Source organism: Cricetulus griseus, chromosome 6, assembly GCF_003668045.3.
Source record: "Cricetulus griseus strain 17A/GY chromosome 6, alternate assembly CriGri-PICRH-1.0, whole genome shotgun sequence".
Classification (NCBI taxonomy): Eukaryota; Metazoa; Chordata; class Mammalia; order Rodentia; family Cricetidae; genus Cricetulus; species Cricetulus griseus.
Window position 1 is genome coordinate 21,051,152 of NC_048599.1, and position 17,426 is coordinate 21,068,577.

At 38.7% G+C, this 17,426-nt stretch overlaps 1 protein-coding gene across 5 annotated transcripts in view; it reads right to left on the reverse strand.

Annotated features, from left to right (window-relative positions):
• Ralgapb (Ral GTPase activating protein non-catalytic subunit beta) overlaps window positions 1–17,426 on the reverse strand; it is a 93,394-nt gene that overhangs the window by 49,040 nt on the left and 26,928 nt on the right. For all 5 annotated transcript variants that reach the window (XM_027421246.2, XM_027421245.2, XM_027421243.2 and 2 more), the window contains 9 exons: window positions 17,120–17,251; window positions 13,371–13,549; window positions 12,867–13,015; window positions 12,544–12,760; window positions 9,084–9,285; window positions 6,645–6,812; window positions 5,812–5,926; window positions 2,374–2,521; window positions 944–1,008 (listed from right to left, as the gene is read on the reverse strand). In XM_027421246.2, coding sequence (XP_027277047.1) covers window positions 944–1,008; window positions 2,374–2,521; window positions 5,812–5,926; window positions 6,645–6,812; window positions 9,084–9,285; window positions 12,544–12,760; window positions 12,867–13,015; window positions 13,371–13,549; window positions 17,120–17,251 — 1,375 coding nt within the window. The remainder of the gene's footprint in view (window positions 1–943; window positions 1,009–2,373; window positions 2,522–5,811; window positions 5,927–6,644; window positions 6,813–9,083; window positions 9,286–12,543; window positions 12,761–12,866; window positions 13,016–13,370; window positions 13,550–17,119; window positions 17,252–17,426) is intronic.

A 17,426-nucleotide genomic window follows, 5' to 3' on the forward strand; every position in this document is an offset into this window, starting at 1 on the left:
TGCTTTGGGCATCTGTACACTTTCGTCTACAGGAACTACAGATCTGTACACTTTTGTCTACAGGAACCTGTACAATTTTGTCTACAGGAACTACTGGCAGATCTTACAGGTAGTCCTATATCTGTTAGGGATAGCAGGAACTAGGAAGGCCTCTAGAATATTCAGACAAAACAATCCCAGCTGGGTTTCTCTCATACAGGATTTCCCAAGGACCTGATGAGGTACTGAACAAACAGCAATCTCAAAATGTGTGATGTTTTAAAATAGGATCCTTCTGAGTCTATGAGCTGAAGTTTACAAACAAAATGCCTTTAAAAATCCATGTGTGGGTGGCTGGAGAGATAGTTCAGTGGTTAAGACCACTGGCTGCTCTTCCAGAGGTCTTGAGTTCAATTTCCAGCAACTACATGGTAGCTCACAACCATCCGAAATGAGATCTGGTACCCTCTTCAGGCCTGTAGGCATACATGCAGACAGAATACTGTATATATAATAAATAAATCTTAAAAAAAAAAAAAAAGTGGTGGTACACACCTATGGAGACAGAAGGACCAGGAATTTAAGATCATCTTCAGCTATAGACACAGTTTGAGACTTGCCTTGGCTACATGAGGCACTGCCTCAAAAAGACAAAAAACAAGCTGGGCGGTAATGGCACACTCCTTTGATCCCAGCACTCAGGAGGCAGAGGCAGATACATCTCTGTGAGTTTGAGGCTAGCCTGGTCTACAGAGTGAGTTCTGGGACAGGCTCCAAAGCTATATAGAAAAACCCTATCTCAAAAAAATAAACAAACAAACAAACAAACAAACAACAAAAAACCCAATGTGTTGAGGACATAGCTCAGTGGTAGACAGTTTGGTTAGCATGTGTAAGGCCCTAGGTTCAATTCCAGCACTGTTGAGTATGATTTAGATAAAATCAGATTATATAAGCTTCTTACCATCTCCATTTGGCAACCAATGGCTTCTAAAAGTGCAGAATCCTGAACAATATTTAACATTGCTCCTGAAATAGCAAAACAAAACAGTTTACATGACATATAATTATAGTGAAATGGCTCAGTCAGAGCAAAGAGGATATAATTTGGAGCCAGGAGTGGTCATACATAGAACCCTAGCACTCGGAGGCCTGAGAGAGGAGGGCTGCTATCAGCTGAAGCCACCTGGGCTATGCAAGACCCTATGTCTCTTCCCCTTCCTCTAAAAAGAGAAAGAAATTTTGGTAAATCATTCCTGAAATTCTCTGAAGACTATGAATAAAAATAACGATGGCTTAAAAAAAAAAAAAAAAAAAAAGATAATGCTTTAGAAATCCCCAAATTCTGATATGCCTGCAAAGATTTTATTTGGGGGGGGGGGTGCAAGGGAGGATTTGCATACACATGCATGCCGTAGTGTATGTAGATATTAGACAACAGCTTTCAGAAATCAGTTCTCCCCTTCCAAGGTAGGATCCAGGAATGAAACTCAGGTCATCAGTTTTACAAGGCAAATACTTTTAACCCAATGAGCCATTTGCTGCCCAACTCCAAAGCACTTCCCCTCCCACCGATGCACTGGACTAAACAAACTTTTTACATTATTTATTTCTGACAATGCCTTCCAGGTGAACATTATTTTTTTTCCCTCTCTCTTTGGTTTACAATATTTTTCTGGCATATAAAATTTGTATGCAATTTCCAAGAATAGAATTTCAATGGCTCAATTCTCTTGCTTCGAGTTTCCTTCTTCACCTTTTTCTGCTTCTATAATCTCAACAGTAACAGGAAAAAGTATGTGTTATCACCTGCTCCTTGTCAAATTAAACAATTTACCATTCACTACTGAGTCCACCTTCTCACTGCCTCAAATACCAGACTTCTAAGCACTCACCCCCAACTACTGAAAGGAAAAAGGGGAGAGAGAGAAGAAAGCTAGGGCAAAGGGAGGTGAGTGGAGAACAAACAAGACAACTAAGTGCTTTCCTTCCTTCAGCTCATCTCCTTAAATCTTTCAATTGTTTACTACATTTATTTATTATTTATTTGGGGAAGAAGGGCTACGTGCATACCATGGCATTGTGTAGAGGTCAAAGGACAGCTAAAAAAAACAAACCAGTTTTCTCCTTTCTTCATGTGGGACCTGGGGATCAAACTCAGGTCTCTAAGTCTTAAGGGCAAGCATCTTTAACCACTGAGCAATCTTGCCAGATCACCTTAAATCTTTTTCTATAAAAAGCAAAAAACAAAAAACTCTACTTCTGGACAGAATAATAAGAATTGTATCAGGCTTAGGCTTCTTCCAACCTGAACCCCCAGTATGCCTGCAGTCATTAGTACCTGGGTTTCACTTACCAAAAACAAACAAACAAAAAAACTATCTGAACACAAACCTAGTATCATTTGGGTGTTGTTAGGGTCCGTTTCCGTTTGCAAGGCACCTATTAGTATATTCACAAGTCTCAACTTCAGGGACAGAAAAGTTATTGGTTTATCATAGGAAGAGCTGTCATCATTACTAAACTTTCCTTCTAGGACCACCTGGAGAAAAAAAACAAATATTTCACATCAGCTATTGTACATGATGCCAATTTAGAAACAGGAGAGGACAGCAGGTGAACAGGCTAATGATCCAGGTTTCCAGTCTAATTGCAGCTCTATTTGACACCTATAATCACATGTCATTAGTCTATAAACACATGAATAGTAAGCCAAGGCACATTGGCACTTCCAAAAGAAGAAATACCTAAACCAGAAAAACTTCATTAATCTATTAGAAATATTGTATTTGCCCATTAGAAATGTGTATTTTAAAATATTTGTTTGTTTATTTAATGTTTAGACAGGGTCTCACTGTATAGCCCAGGCTGACCTCAAACTCACAAAGTTCCATCTACCTCTGCCTCCAAGTGTTGGGATTAAAGACTCATGTGAGCATGCAGGGCTAGAAAATCACTTTTCTAAAGCCCCTGTTCCATTTTGTTAAAAGCTCAATTTGGACGATATGATAGTCTACATTAGTGACCCGAAAAACTCTACCAGGGAACTCCTACAGCTGGTAAACACCTTCAGCAAAGTGGCAGGATACAAGATTAACTCAAAAAAATCCCTAGCCCTACTATATACCGATGACACATTGGTGGAGAAAGAAATCAGAGAAACATCACCTTTTACAATTGCCACAAACAACATAAAATACCTTGGGGTAACACTAACCAAAAATGTGAAAGACCTGTACCCTAAGAATTTTGAGTCTCTAAAGAAAGAAATTAAAGAAGATACCAGAAAATGGAAAGATCTCCCATGCTCTTGGATAGGTAGGATCAACATAGTAAAAATGGCAATCTTGCCAAAGGCAATCTACAGATTCACTGTAATCCCCATCAAAATCCCAACACAATTCTTCACTGACCTTGAAAGAACAATTCTCAACTTTATATGGAGAAACAAAAGACCCAGGATAGCCAAAACATCCCTGTACAATAAAGGAACTTCTGGAGGCATCACCATCCCTGACTTCAAGCTCTATTACAAAGCTAAAGTCCTGAAAATAGCTTGGTATTGGCACAAAAATAGACAGGTAGACCAATGGAATAGAATTGAAAACCCTGATAATAACCCACACAACTATGAACACCTGATTTTTGACAAACAATCCAAATTTATACAGTGGAATAAAGAGAACCTCTTCAACAAATGATGTTGGCATAACTGGTTGCAGACATGAAGAAGACTGCAGTTAGACCCAAGCCTATCACCTTGCACAAAACTTAAGTCAAAATGGATCAAAGATCTCAGCATAAATCCAGCTACACTGAACCTATTAGAAGATAAAGTGGGAAATACCCTTGAATTAATTGGTACAAGAGATCGCTTCCTGAACATTACACCAGTAGCACAGACACTGAGGTCAACAATTAATAAATGGGACCTCCTGAAACTGAGAAGCTTCTGTAAAGCAAAGGAGACAGTCAGCAAGACAAAACGGCAGCCCACAGACTGGGAAAAGATATTCACCAAACCCACATCTGACAGAGAGCTGATCTCCAAAATATACAAAGAACTCAAGAAGCTAGTCCCCCAAACACCAAACAATCCAATTAAAAAGTAGGGTACAGAACTAAATAGACAATAGAGGAATCTAAAATGGCTGAAAGACACATAAGAAAGTGTTCAACATCCTTAGCCATCAGGGAAATGCAAATCAAAACAACTCTGAGATACTATCTTACTCCTGTCAGAATGGCCAAAGTCAAAAACACCAATCACAGTTTATGTTGGAGAGGATGTGGAGAAAGGGGAACACTTCTCCACTGCTGGTAGGAGTGCCAACTTGTATAGCCACTTTGGAAATATGGCGACTCCTCAAAAAAATGGGAATCAGTCTACCACAAGATTCAGCAATTCCACTCTTAGGCATATACCCAAAAGAAGCACATTCAAACAACAAGGACATATGTTCAACAATGTTCATAGCAGCACTATTTGTAATAGCCACAAACTGGAAGCAGCCTAGATGCCCCTCAACCAAAGAATGGATAGAGAAAATGTGGTACATTTACACAATGGAGTACTACTCAGTGGAAAAAAAAAACAATGGAATCTTGAAATCTGCAGGAAAATGGATGGATCTAGAAGAAACCATTCTGAGCGAGGTAACCCAATCGCAAAAAGACAAACATGGTATGTACTCACTCATATGTGGATTTTAGACATAGAGTAAGGATTACCAGCCTACAATCCACACTGCCAAAGAAGGAGGACCCTAAAGAGACATACATGGTCCCCTGGAGAAGGGGAGAAGTTCAAGATCTGCTGAGCAAATTGTGAGCATGGGAAGAGGGGGGAGGGAGCTAGGAGAATGAGAAGGGGAGAAGAAGAGGGATGCCGAGGACATGAGGGAGCAGAAAGTATGAGTCAGGGGAAGAATACACGATAGCAAGAATGGAGATATCATAATAGAGGGAGACATTTTTGGTTTACAGAGAAATCAGGCACTAGGGAAATGTCTGGAGATCTACAAAGATGACACCAGCTAACTATCTCAGCAACGGAGGAGAGGCTACCTTAAATGCCCTACCCTGATTATGAGATTGATGACTGACTTATATGCCTTCATCCAGCAGCTGGTGGAGGTAGAAACAGACACCCATAACTAATCACCGAACTGAACTGGAACCCAGTTGCAGAGAAGGACCAGTGAAGAGCACAGAAGTCCAGACCAGGCTGGTGAAACCCACAGAAACACCTGACCTGAACATCCGGGAACTCTTGCTCCCCAGTCTGATAGCTGGAATACCAGCATGGGACTGATCCAGACCCCAGGAACATGGGTTTCTGTGAGGAAACCTCAGAAATCTATGGGATCTCCTGTAGATGCCCAGTATTTATTCCTAGCTTAGGTGTGGACTTTGGGAACCCATTCCATATAGAGGAATACTCCCTGAGCCAAGACACATGGGGGTGGGCCTAGGCCCTATCCCAAAGGATACGATAGACTCTGATGACACCCTATGGAAGGCCTCACCATCCAGGGGGAGCAGAAAAGATATGTGACAGATAAGGTTTTAGTTGGGGTGGGTAGGGGAGGACGGGTGGGAGAAGGGAACTGGGATTGTCATGTAAAACAATCCTGTTTCAAATTCAAATAAAAAAGTTGGAAAAAAAAAAAGCTCAATTTGACTTAAATTAGCATACAAAAATGTTAGTAATGGTTGGCAGGAAACTGAGACAGAAGGGTTTCAAGTTTGCAACCAAACTGGGCTACCTAGCAAGACCTTGCATCATCAAACAAAAAATGTGAGGAAGTGTAATATTTAAAGAGACATTACCTCAGATCTGACTGTGCCAAAATGATGAGGGAGGGGCAACAAAGAAAGCAGGATGTTAATGGAGGATCTTCTCAATTCTGTTGGATTTACATAGCTTTTGAATTTTGAGAGTTCTCTGCCAAGAAATAAAAAGCTATTAGTATTACTTACTGCCAAATATATACTAGGCCATTTTCCCCCACAACCCAAGCATTGTATATATGAGAACTTCTATGTTACACTATTACTTGTATACATGAGAAGTCTTTTTTTTTTTTTTTTTTTTTTTTTTTTTGTTTTTTTTTTTTGTTTTTTTTCGAGACAGGGTTTCTCTGTGGCTTTGGAGGCTGTCCTGGAACTAGCTCTTGTAGACCAGGCTGTTCTCAAACTCACAGAGATCCACCTGCCTCTGCCTCCCGAGTGCTGGGATTAAAGGCATGCACCACCACCACCCGGCGAGAACTTCTAAGTAACATTGCTACTTGTATACATAAGAACTTCCATGTTACACCATTACTTGTATACATGAGAACTTCTATGTTACACTACTACTGAATTATGCTAGAAGATGACTGAAAATATAAGGCCTACATCTTAACAGTAGGACCTCTGGTTGGTTTTTTCTGACCCATTTAGACCAACCCAGAAAGGATCCAGGAAGCCCATGGACATATCAGAACTGAAGGCATTTAGGGACTGGAGGGTTTGGATGCTCTTTACTCAATTTAATGTAGCCTGGGTCCCACTGGACTGTGAAAACAACTAGATAGGATAAATTAGCAAACAAGAGGAAGTACCAGAATAGACCAAATCAAACCAGACAACTGACACAGTAGTACAAAATGGCAGCTTACCTGTCAGGCAAAATGGTTTCAAGAGCTGAAATAAAGTAAGGAACCACAACATCAATCCCTTTCAAGTCACAGCAGAACAAAGGAGGGGAGTTTAGAATAACGCTGGCCAAGACAGGATGGCACACATAATCATTTATCTGCAAACCTTGAATTAAAAGCATGTAAAATCTAGGAAAGCAAGAAAAAAATTTTAAACAAACTGCTAATCAAATGTTTCCAAATATTAATATTTTCTACATAGTTATCTGAAGAGCCTTTGTCCACTCTTCACTCTAGTTTACAGACTTTAAAAGTACTACTAGTAGGATTTAACAATTCAGAATCCTAAGATCCATATCTATTACACTTTTAAATTTTTTAATTTTGTAAATCAAATTACAGGTGCCTACAAATGAGGTACCCATAACAAAACAAATGTTTGGGTACTTATCATTAAATTACTAGAATAAATTAATTGAATTCTAAAGCAATACATTTTTGTAGTATTCAAAATCTTAGGAAACAGGTGAGTTTGTATCTTTTTCTTTCTCTACTCATTCTGAGGGGTTAGTGACAGAAAGAAACCCCACTAAACTCTGCATTCATAACATGAAAATTGTGCAAAGAGTCTTTCAAGGAATCTACCTGAACATATCTTCCTTTTCCTACAAGCCCCAAGCGAGCCACTAAACATTCAGGCACCTGCTATTCAAGATTAACTGCACTGCCATATTCTTCTTACCACTAGATACTTCTTTCTTTTCTGCAAAACTCTTTTGAAACAATCTTCTCATTCACTGGGACCTGTTCAACTCATTTCAATCTATCTTCTGTATATAGAACTCAACTAAAAACAGGCACTTAATATGCAGTTCTTGAATATCCCACAAGCCCATGAAATGAAACACTGAAACTTAAATACTTTGTATTCTCACAAACCTGCTGAGTTTTTCCCATGATCCCTCACCCACTCTTCTGGACTAGACAGAAAGCTCATGTTCATAGCTTTCTCCCTTACTGCTACTGATATAATTTGGAGTATCTCTCCAGTCCAGGGTCTCAATCAGTGAAATGGGTCCTACTTGTGAGGAGTAAACTCCAACACCCTATATGACCTTCTCTCACAGCTATATGTAGCTACAGCAGAGACAGACACCTAATTAATCAGATCTTCTTTCCCACGAATCTCACATTTCAGAAATGTTAACTGACCTCACTGGTCTTCTAAACCAAAGCTATGACAAGTAGGAACTAGAAGCACACTGCAGTACAAGAAAAATGATCTACAGAGAAGAAAAAAAGCAGTTTTAGGAGACAAGCAGTAAAGGAAGCAGGAGAGTTGCTCTGGTCCCTGAACACTTTCCAGTCCCTGTCTCCTAATTTTTATATTCCTCACTGTACTGCTTGACCTTAGACTTCGTTAAGTATCACCAGCATCTTGTAATTTATTCACTGACTTAAACCAGATTTAAAGATAAGAGCCCATGGTTAAGGCTGTTCTGACCAGTACACACCATGTTTTTCTATGCCTTATGTTTCAGACTTGGTTCCCTCTGCTGGGAGTCAATTGACCTAAAGTTTCCTGAGCACCTAGCAGTACACGAATCTCAAATTCTACTTGATTGTAACCTTACTTCAGCAGCCTCATAAACAAGTAGTAGAGAAGAGCAAAGCAGAATCAAAAATTATAAATTTAGGAAGAATAACAAAGTCTGAAGTGCCATGGTGAGAACAGAGTGCAGAAAGAAGTAAGAGAGTCAAATGCTATAAGGCAGGGGTTGAATAATCAACTCAAGAGGAAGCAGAAGCCGATGATGGCTAGGTTCTGGACTGGACAGTTAAACTGGATGGCAGAGTCACTCACAGATGGGGAAAGCCAGAAATTTGGAAAGAATAATCCTACCCAGCCTCCCAACAATCTAAACACTACTCATCCTTTCTAAATCTAGCATAAACATCTAATAATATGCCAGAACTCTTTATTGAGCCCTCTAGGCTAAGTAAGTGCTGCTTCCTCCAAACACTCAAAACCATTTATCTGTGTCTCTCTCCTGCCAAGTTCTGGTTCCTACTGAATCACTGTTATTTTTGTATGAACCTATTCACCACAGTCACTAAACTCCTTAGAGTAAAGATTCACAGCTGGCTTATTTCTGGACTGTATATAGAACCTAATGTTGTGCCAAAAATCTATTAACAAACTATTGTGGTACTTCCAATCTCTCCAGAATTTATAAATGATAGAATAAATAATAGCTCTAGAATAGAAACATAGAAGTCTTTATCAAATCTGATGAGGCAGGTAAGAGAGAAGAATTCAAGCAAGCTTCGATTAAATTAAGACACCGGCAGGCATTTCAGACCAACAACAGCTTATTGATTTAGCCTACCAAACCATGCCACAAAAGAGTTTCACTATCAAATGATATAAATGCAAAAATGAACAAAAAATTCTAAAACCTGGATAAATAAGCTGGCAGAATCTCTTCTCCAGTCTTCTTGCTACAAAAAATTCTACATAATGTCCCACAAGCCTCAGCTCTTCCTGCTTCATAGTTATCAGGAAATTCACTTGCATCAAACACGGGATTGGAAACCATGGTGTCTGTGGACATTTGGGACCCTTTTCGCCGAAACTCCATGCTAGCTTGTGTTGCAATGGCTGGGGAGAGAAAAGGAGCATTTTATTACTTTTGTCAAAATGCCAAATAGGCTCATGGGACCCTGGACACAAAGATCAAATACTGGTGTCATTACATAACTACTTCAATAGAATCCAATAATGCTTTTGTTTAGCAACTATGTCTTAATTTATATTTTTAAAAGGGCTCTCTGATATCTTCTTTGAAATGAGTAACAATTTACAATCACTTTGTCAACTTAACAGATTCTACAAAAAGGATTTTTTTCATTGAATTTCTAGTCAGAAGACTACATTTGTATACATCTGCATACAGATATATACAGAATTTGCCTTTTCTATTATTTTGGTTTTTTTCCTCCTTCTATAGAATGATACTTAACCATTAAGAAGAGTAGCAATTACAATTTATACAATTAACTAAAATGGACAAAGTAATTAAGAGGGCAATTCTTAGTTTGAATATGGCAGGGTAAGGATGAGAACTAAGTAAGGGAGGAAGAGAGGGCATTCCCACCACCCACCCAGCTCCAAAACACACACCAAAGAGCTGCCGAACCAAGCAAATGAGAATGAATTTTAACAACCACAGACAGCAGCAAACTTGAGGTTGATAAATCAGAAAACTGGGTTGATAAGGAGGATTATCATGGTCATTCATTGTCACCAAAACAGAAGCCCTTCGAAAGTTGCTTTTAACAAAAGATTTCACAGCACACAGATCACTCTGAAATCTTTTATTACTCTACATAAAATGTTTAAATTGTTTTGTAATGATAGGAGGCTTAATAAATGCAGAGTCAAGCATAAATCTTTATGCAACTTCCCATGAGCCATTTTAGTCCTGAATAAGCTATCCAGCAATAATACATTTGGAAAACACTACATGCAGAATGCATACAAATCAAACACTAAATCTGTATAAAAATAAGCTTAAAGCTTAAAAAAAAAAAAGAAAGAAAGAAAGAAAGAAAAGAAAAAAGCCAAAACACAGTTAGTGCAAAGTCCTGGAATTCATGACATGACCAGACTAGTATACAGAAATAATGGGATTGATTCAGGCAGATTAATTTGCTTTTGCCAACAATCTTCCCCATTCAAAACACAGAAAAAATATTTTCCTTCCCAAGTGCAAAAACTACAATAGACAATGACAATCAAAAATTTTAATGGAATTATGGAAAAAATAAAAACATGACTGCAATTAAGGAGAAGCTTCTGGTTCCTACTTACAAGATTTATAAGAAAGAAGAATTTGGATAAAAGATGCTGCAAGATAATAGAAATAAATGGAAACAAATCAAAGGACAGCAGTAATTATAAAATACTTTAAAGATGGTGAAATTTTACAATAAATTAAGAAGCTTTTTAGCTTTTTAAAAGTTAGATTTAAAGTTTATGATACCACAAGCTAGTTCAAAAACATAGGAAATTGTGCATTCAGGTCCAAAATTATGATTTTTGTATCATGCAAAACAATGAACAAAGAAAATTACATAGCTACAAAGAATTGAGGTTTTGAACTGCCCATATCGTGCATCAAAATTTTTAGTTCATTAACCCTTCCCAGCTCAATGTTACTTTTACAAAGCACAGTGCATCAGGTAAATTGAAAGCTAACAAGTTCAAAGAAGCAAATACTTGAGTTAAAGGTGAACTGCATGGCAGAATTCCTTGATGGCAGCCAGTACTTAGAAAACACACGATACCCCAATCCCCCCACCTCCCATCCAAGGCTTCCAGACTGGCACCCAAGAGCACTCTAAATCTACTTTAACTATTTGGACACCTCAAATCTCCTGGGTAATGTAACAGCCTTTAGCATCTCTGAACACAGACAGAAGGAATGTCTCTCCTTTAAGACGGGAAAGTGAGATGTTGCTCACTTGTCATTTGAATTCTTCTAGTACAGTGAAATAACAAAGCTGTTACAAACTCCCCAGAGATAGAAAGCTCTAGATACTCATTATACAAGCCTACCAGAAAGCAGCAGATTAAGCCATTCTAGACTCAGAGATTTTTTGCAAAGCCAACAGCTCCCTACTCAACAGTTAGGTTACATTGTAAGAAACACACCTTATCAAAAAATTAAAGGCTAACTCACTCTGGACAATACTATATAAATTAATAAACATGGTTCAGAAAATTCAAAACATATAGCACATAAGATAATGAAAATATACCCATGAATGGTTTTTAAAACTTTTAATTTAATGGAGCTCATGAATAAAACCATAATGTAAAAATGGAAAAATATAAAGCGCCTGAATTTGAACAAAATAAAGCAAGCAAAAGAATCTCAAACTCACTCATGCAGCCTCATATTCCATAACAACTTCATACTTAAAACTTTTCTAAATTATTTAAAAGTTTCTAAGAACATCCAAAATAATTACACTTACAAAATATTCACAGACATAAACCTAGCTGTGAATGAGTTTCTGAGAAAAAGCAGAGACCCTTATGAACACTTAATTTTATCCTTGAATTCAACAGTGTCCTCTGGAGAATAAAACTGTCAGAAAGTAATACTATCAGAAATCTTTTTACCTCAATCTGTCTCCAACTCCTGTAGAAAAGTATTTATTTAGAAAACAACTAATATACTAATTAATGCATAAACATGGGACCCGGCACACACTAACAGCAACTCAATAAATACCAGCCATTATTATTATTCAGCTGTGCAAGACAGATGATAACCATTCCAAACATTCTGCCCTGACTTACCCATCCATCTGGCACTAGCTCTAAGCATAGTAGTAAGTTGACAAAATAAATCCAATTTCATTTAGACGATTTCATTCTATAGTAAATCCAATGAAGATACTGGGATTGGTTTATTAAGAAAACAGAAAATTCCTGATATTTACATGTAATGATGATTAAATGGTTGTGAAAAATCTAAGAAAACATTTCAATGAATAAACTTTTACTCAAAACCTTTAATTGTTCATAAATCTATTATTATCCTGGCTGACATGAAGGGAATTTCCAGGTCACCTACAAAAATGGAATTTGATTCAACACAAAGTGGCTAACCTGAAGAGTCCCTAATAAAACCAGGCAAAGGACCAAACTTCATAAAGTATACATAAAAAGGACAGATAGGAATACTTCACAAGTTTCTATTGGTTCAGCTGGAAGGGGTTAAGCACAACATATTGCTTGGTGAGAAACAGGGTGCTTTCAAGAGCTGTATTAATCTTGCAGGTAGGAAAGACTAAAGAGAAAGAAACAGAAAGGGAATAATGACTACATGTTTCTGGGCATATTTACCAGTCATGCTGCTGTCTCTGTTTATTCCGTTATGGAGTTTGCAGTGAACAAATGCTGCATCGAATAACCATGATCCAAAGAGATTCAAGATGCTGTTAACCTTTGGTCTCCGAGGGGCAGGCAGTGGCCTGGGCTCTGAACTAGTCTGATTTGGACTTGACAGAGGAGAAGTAGAGGATGCCTGGTGCTGGACTTTCGAAGTGTGAACAGTAGTAACCTAGCAGAAGAACACAAGTAAGTGTCCACAGCCATGAAAAGTTGGAAGAGTTTGGGACTTATAAAAGTTAACCTTCATAAAGCTAAATGATGCTGAATGATCTTACTGCACTTGTCTTCATGGTGGCCTTATTCACAGTAACAGCCCTGTGCCTCCGGTTATGTGGTGGTGTGGTATTCACAGCAGTGCTCTGAGGCATACTTAATCTGTTCACGGGTGTTGGGGGAGCACTGTCTGATCTTGGTCGAGAAATACCTACAAAAAAAAAAAAAAAAAAGAAAAAAAAGATATCTATGAAAACAGTCACCAGAGCATTTTAAACTATTTTTGAGGGTAACTCGTACAATGAGTTTTACAATTTACAATGTTTTGCGAATCATTTGTGTTTTTATCTACTAGGTTACTGTCTTTTTTATGGTATTTTTGTTTATTTACATAAAGGCAGTAGCATTCTATCTATCACAATTTGCTGAAAATAATTTTCCCTAGATTGTTATTTATCATGAAGTTTATTCCTCTTTCTCTGGGCTTTCCTAAGAGCTTCCAGCATTACGCTGTAGAATATCTACACACAGCTCTCAAACATCTAAGAAACATACACAAAATTCACCTAAGAATGCATCCACCAGACAGCTGATTCCACGCATGGCACGAAAGAATATCTGAGGCAGATGTTTAAGACAGGGGTACTGGCTCAGCTCCTGTGGCATCCCACTCACATTTAAGAACTGTTCCTGAAACTTGGGGGTTGAGCTTATAATGGCTGGGTTACTCAGATCCACAGGATTACTATTAAAAAGGAGAAAAAAAAAATCCATTACACACTTAGAAATGTCTACAGCAATAAAAACACATGCAATCCAATTTAAGAATTAGGACTATTGCCCAGACATGCTGACACACAACTTTAATCCCATCACTTGAAAAGCAGAAAAAGACAGATCTCTGAGTTTGAGGCCAGCCTAGTCTATAGAATAGAGTGAGTTCAAAAAAAAAAAAAAAAGAAAGAAAGAAAGGAAGGAAGGAAGGAAGGAAGGAAGGAAGGAAGGAAGAAAGAAAAAGAAAAGAGAAAAAGAAACAAAACAAGAAATAAAGAACAGGACTATTTGTGCCTATTTCTTTGCTGCGAAGAGAAAAGTGACTATTTGATGAGCTAGGAACTCTATCATGAATGTTTCTCTATAGGCTTGCAGGTTTATTCATTTGCTTTGTAAATAATGTTTTTATTAATTCTTTGAGACTTTAATACAATGTATTTGTTTGTTGGGACATAGTCTCATTATGTAGCCCTGGTTGGCCCAAAGTTGTCTATGCAGACCATGCTGGCCTTCAACTCACAGATCTAGTTCTGTCTGCTGCCCAGACTCTGCCTTCCTGCTTCTTTCCCCCAAGTGCTAGGTTTAAAGGTGTGAGCCATCATGAGCAGCTTGTTCTTTCATTTATTTTAAAACAAGAACCTACTTTCTTCATAGAATGAGAAAAAAGTAGGACAAGAAAGTTTTAACTCTATAGAATCTTTTTTTTTCCTGATGGGCAGTGACGGTGCACACCTTTAATTCCAGCACTGGGGAAGCAGGTGGATGATCTCTGTGAGTTCAAGCCCAGCCTGGTCTACAGAGGGAATTCCAGAGAAACCCTGTCCAGAGAGAGAGAGGGGGGGGGAGGGGGGAAGAGAGAGAGAGAGAGAGAGAGAGAGAGAGAGAGAGAGAGACAGACAGACAGACAGACAGACAGACAGAGAAGGGCAGAATATTTTTTCTAATGTTTAGAACTAAATAATAAAAAACTGTTAAAATTAAGAAAATTTTAATATAAACATTTGTATGTTTGGACATTCCAACAAGTGCAAGTGAGAATAACACTAGAAAAATCAATGGGAACCGTTGTTGTTTTCCAGGAAAAAGATGAAGCTACCATACTGAACAAGATTCTGTTTGTATTCTACAACGCTTTCAGCCCTCTTTCCAGGATATTTGCCAATGGACAGAGTGGCCCCTCCTGAGTGATCCTCTTAGTCATCCACAGCTCACTTAAAGAAAGACATAAAACTTATCCAAACGGGGTCTATCCAAAGGCCTATAAGAAGCCCATGATCACTTTAGCCTAATTAACAAAAGCCTAATGTATATTTCTCTCTTTTTTGGGGGGGGGCGGGTGGTTTTTGGCTTTCTGTTTATTTGTTTTTTGTTTTTGTTTGTTTGTTTTTCGAGATAGGGTTTCTCTGTGTAGCCCTAGCTGTCCTGGAACTCACTCTGTAGATCAAGCTGGCATCAAATTCACAGAGATCCATCTGCTTCCCAAGTGCTGGGACTAAAGGCATGCGCCACCACCACCTGCCTAAAGTACCTCTTTTGAGAGTCTGAGCAAAGGGAGTGCCCCAGTAACTAAAAGAGCTAGAACTGGAGTCCCACAGTGTCACATACTCCAGCAGTATGTGATTCAGTAGTATGTGTGTGTATTCAGCGGTATGAATCACATACTCCTGAAAGGCAGAGGAAACCAGAAACAGGGGAAACAGTCTGCCAGAGATAGTGTGTATATAAAAGAGGAGTAAGAAGCCAGGCAGTGGTAGCACACGCATTTTGTCCCAGCACTAGGGAGGCAGAGGCAGGCAAATCTCTGTAAGTTTGAGGCCAGCCACCAGGTCTACAAAGCTACACAGAGAAACCCCATCTTGAAAAATAAATAAAACAAATAAAAGAAAAGAAAAAACTGAGAAAGAGAAGTCTGAGTCTTCCCCAGCTACCTCTTAAAGCTTAATGAGGGCTTTCCATGGATTCACAGTAACCTCCCTTCCACCAGTAGCAGGTGGGTGGGTGGGTGTGGGTGGGTGTGGGTGTGTGCGTGTGTGTGTGTGTGTGTGTGTGTGTGTGTGTGTGTGTGTGTATTACCCCAAGAACAAAGAAAGATAAAGCCTAACAGATCAATTAGGAATATGAAATCAGAAAATATTATACAACATTTTTTAGTTACAAGAAAATTTTTTTGGAAACAGGGTCTTACAATGAAGTTTTGGACTAGTATGAAACTCACTACAGAACCCATACTGGCTTCAAACTTGTGATGCTCCTGTCTCATTCATATAAGGATATAGCAACACAAAAAAGGCTAGCTTCTCACTACCTTAGCAGTAATAATGTAAGAAATATGCAAATTTTGTGAATAAAATACTTCTGTTAGCTATGCAAGATTCTTAAAAAGGGGACTGCAGGGTAACTAAGCATAGTGGCTCAATGCCAGAACTCAGAAAGCTAAGGTAAGAATGGTAAGCCCAAGGCCAGCCTGAGCTACACAGCAAGGCCATGTCTCAAAAAAATAAATAAAGGAGGGAAGTATGTCTAAGTGCTTAGCATGTGCAAAGCCAAGTTCAATTCCTAGTACCTAATAAAAAGAGTCTGGAGAGATGGTTCAATGGTCAAGAGTACATACTGCTATTCCAGAGGACCCTGGTTTGGTTACCAGCATCCACATCATGACTCACAACCGCCTGTAACTCAAGTTCTAGGGATGTGATGCTTTCTTTGCCATTTAAGGGTACCCAAATACACACCATACACCCACACACAGAGACACATGCACAAACACATAAATAAAAATATTTTTAAGGAAAATTTAAAAGTGGATCCTAGATATACCACAGTTCTTATATTGGATAGAGTCTAGCTATCTTCTACTATCCTTTTCCTCTTCTGTTCTCTTTCTAAAATTTTTATTTTATCGAGCCAGTGAGATGGTTGTGGGCTAAAGCACTTGCCATTCACTGGATGTTGCAAGTATGATGGCCTGAGTTCAACCCACAGAACCCATGTAAAGCAGGAGAGAGCCAACTTTACAAGGTTGGCTTTAAGGTTTCATACATGTGCCTCGGCCAAGTATCTGCATCCACATTTACAACTCAATATACACACAATAAATGTCATTTGTAAAAAAGAAACAACAAGAAGGGAGGGAGATTTACTCTTAAATCTTAAGGTCTATTTTTCAGTGAAAGTTTAAATGAGGCTACTAGAGGAGGGAACTGAGATCAAGATTGATGAACCAGTACTGACAAAGAAAGGAACATAGCATGGTGAAGTCCTCAAAGAATGTGGCAAAATCCTAGGAGAGACATCATCATCATCTAAGATATAGCAACAGGAAAGAGAAGTTTCTAGAGAGGGTTCCAAGAACAGCCAAGGGCAACCTATCCACACAGGAATGGGGAGAGCAGGAGATGCACAATGCAGACATGCTCCACAATGCAGACGTGCACCAAGGACTGTACTTAGCACTCGAATGCTACATTTCAACAGAAGCAGTGAGGGTCTTGCCCTAAGATACTTATTGGGTAAAAAAACACATGAAATAACATGACAATACCTTAACATGTGCAAAAATCGAAACCATGTTTGTGCAATACACTCATTGTCCATTTCTGGAGGGATCAGATTGGCATCTTCATCAGGAACTTTAAATGGAGGAAATGAAGGACCATATGTAAAGCGGAGCAATCTGGAAAATAAAGTCACACACCACTAAGTTCATTTCTCTCTTTCAGATTTTGGTTTTGTTTTTCTTTTCATGGTATTAAGAACTGAACCTAGCCTGGCGTTGGTGGCGCATGCCTTCAATCCCAGCACTCGGGAGGCAGAGGCAGGCGGATCTCTGTGAGTTCGAGACCAGCCTG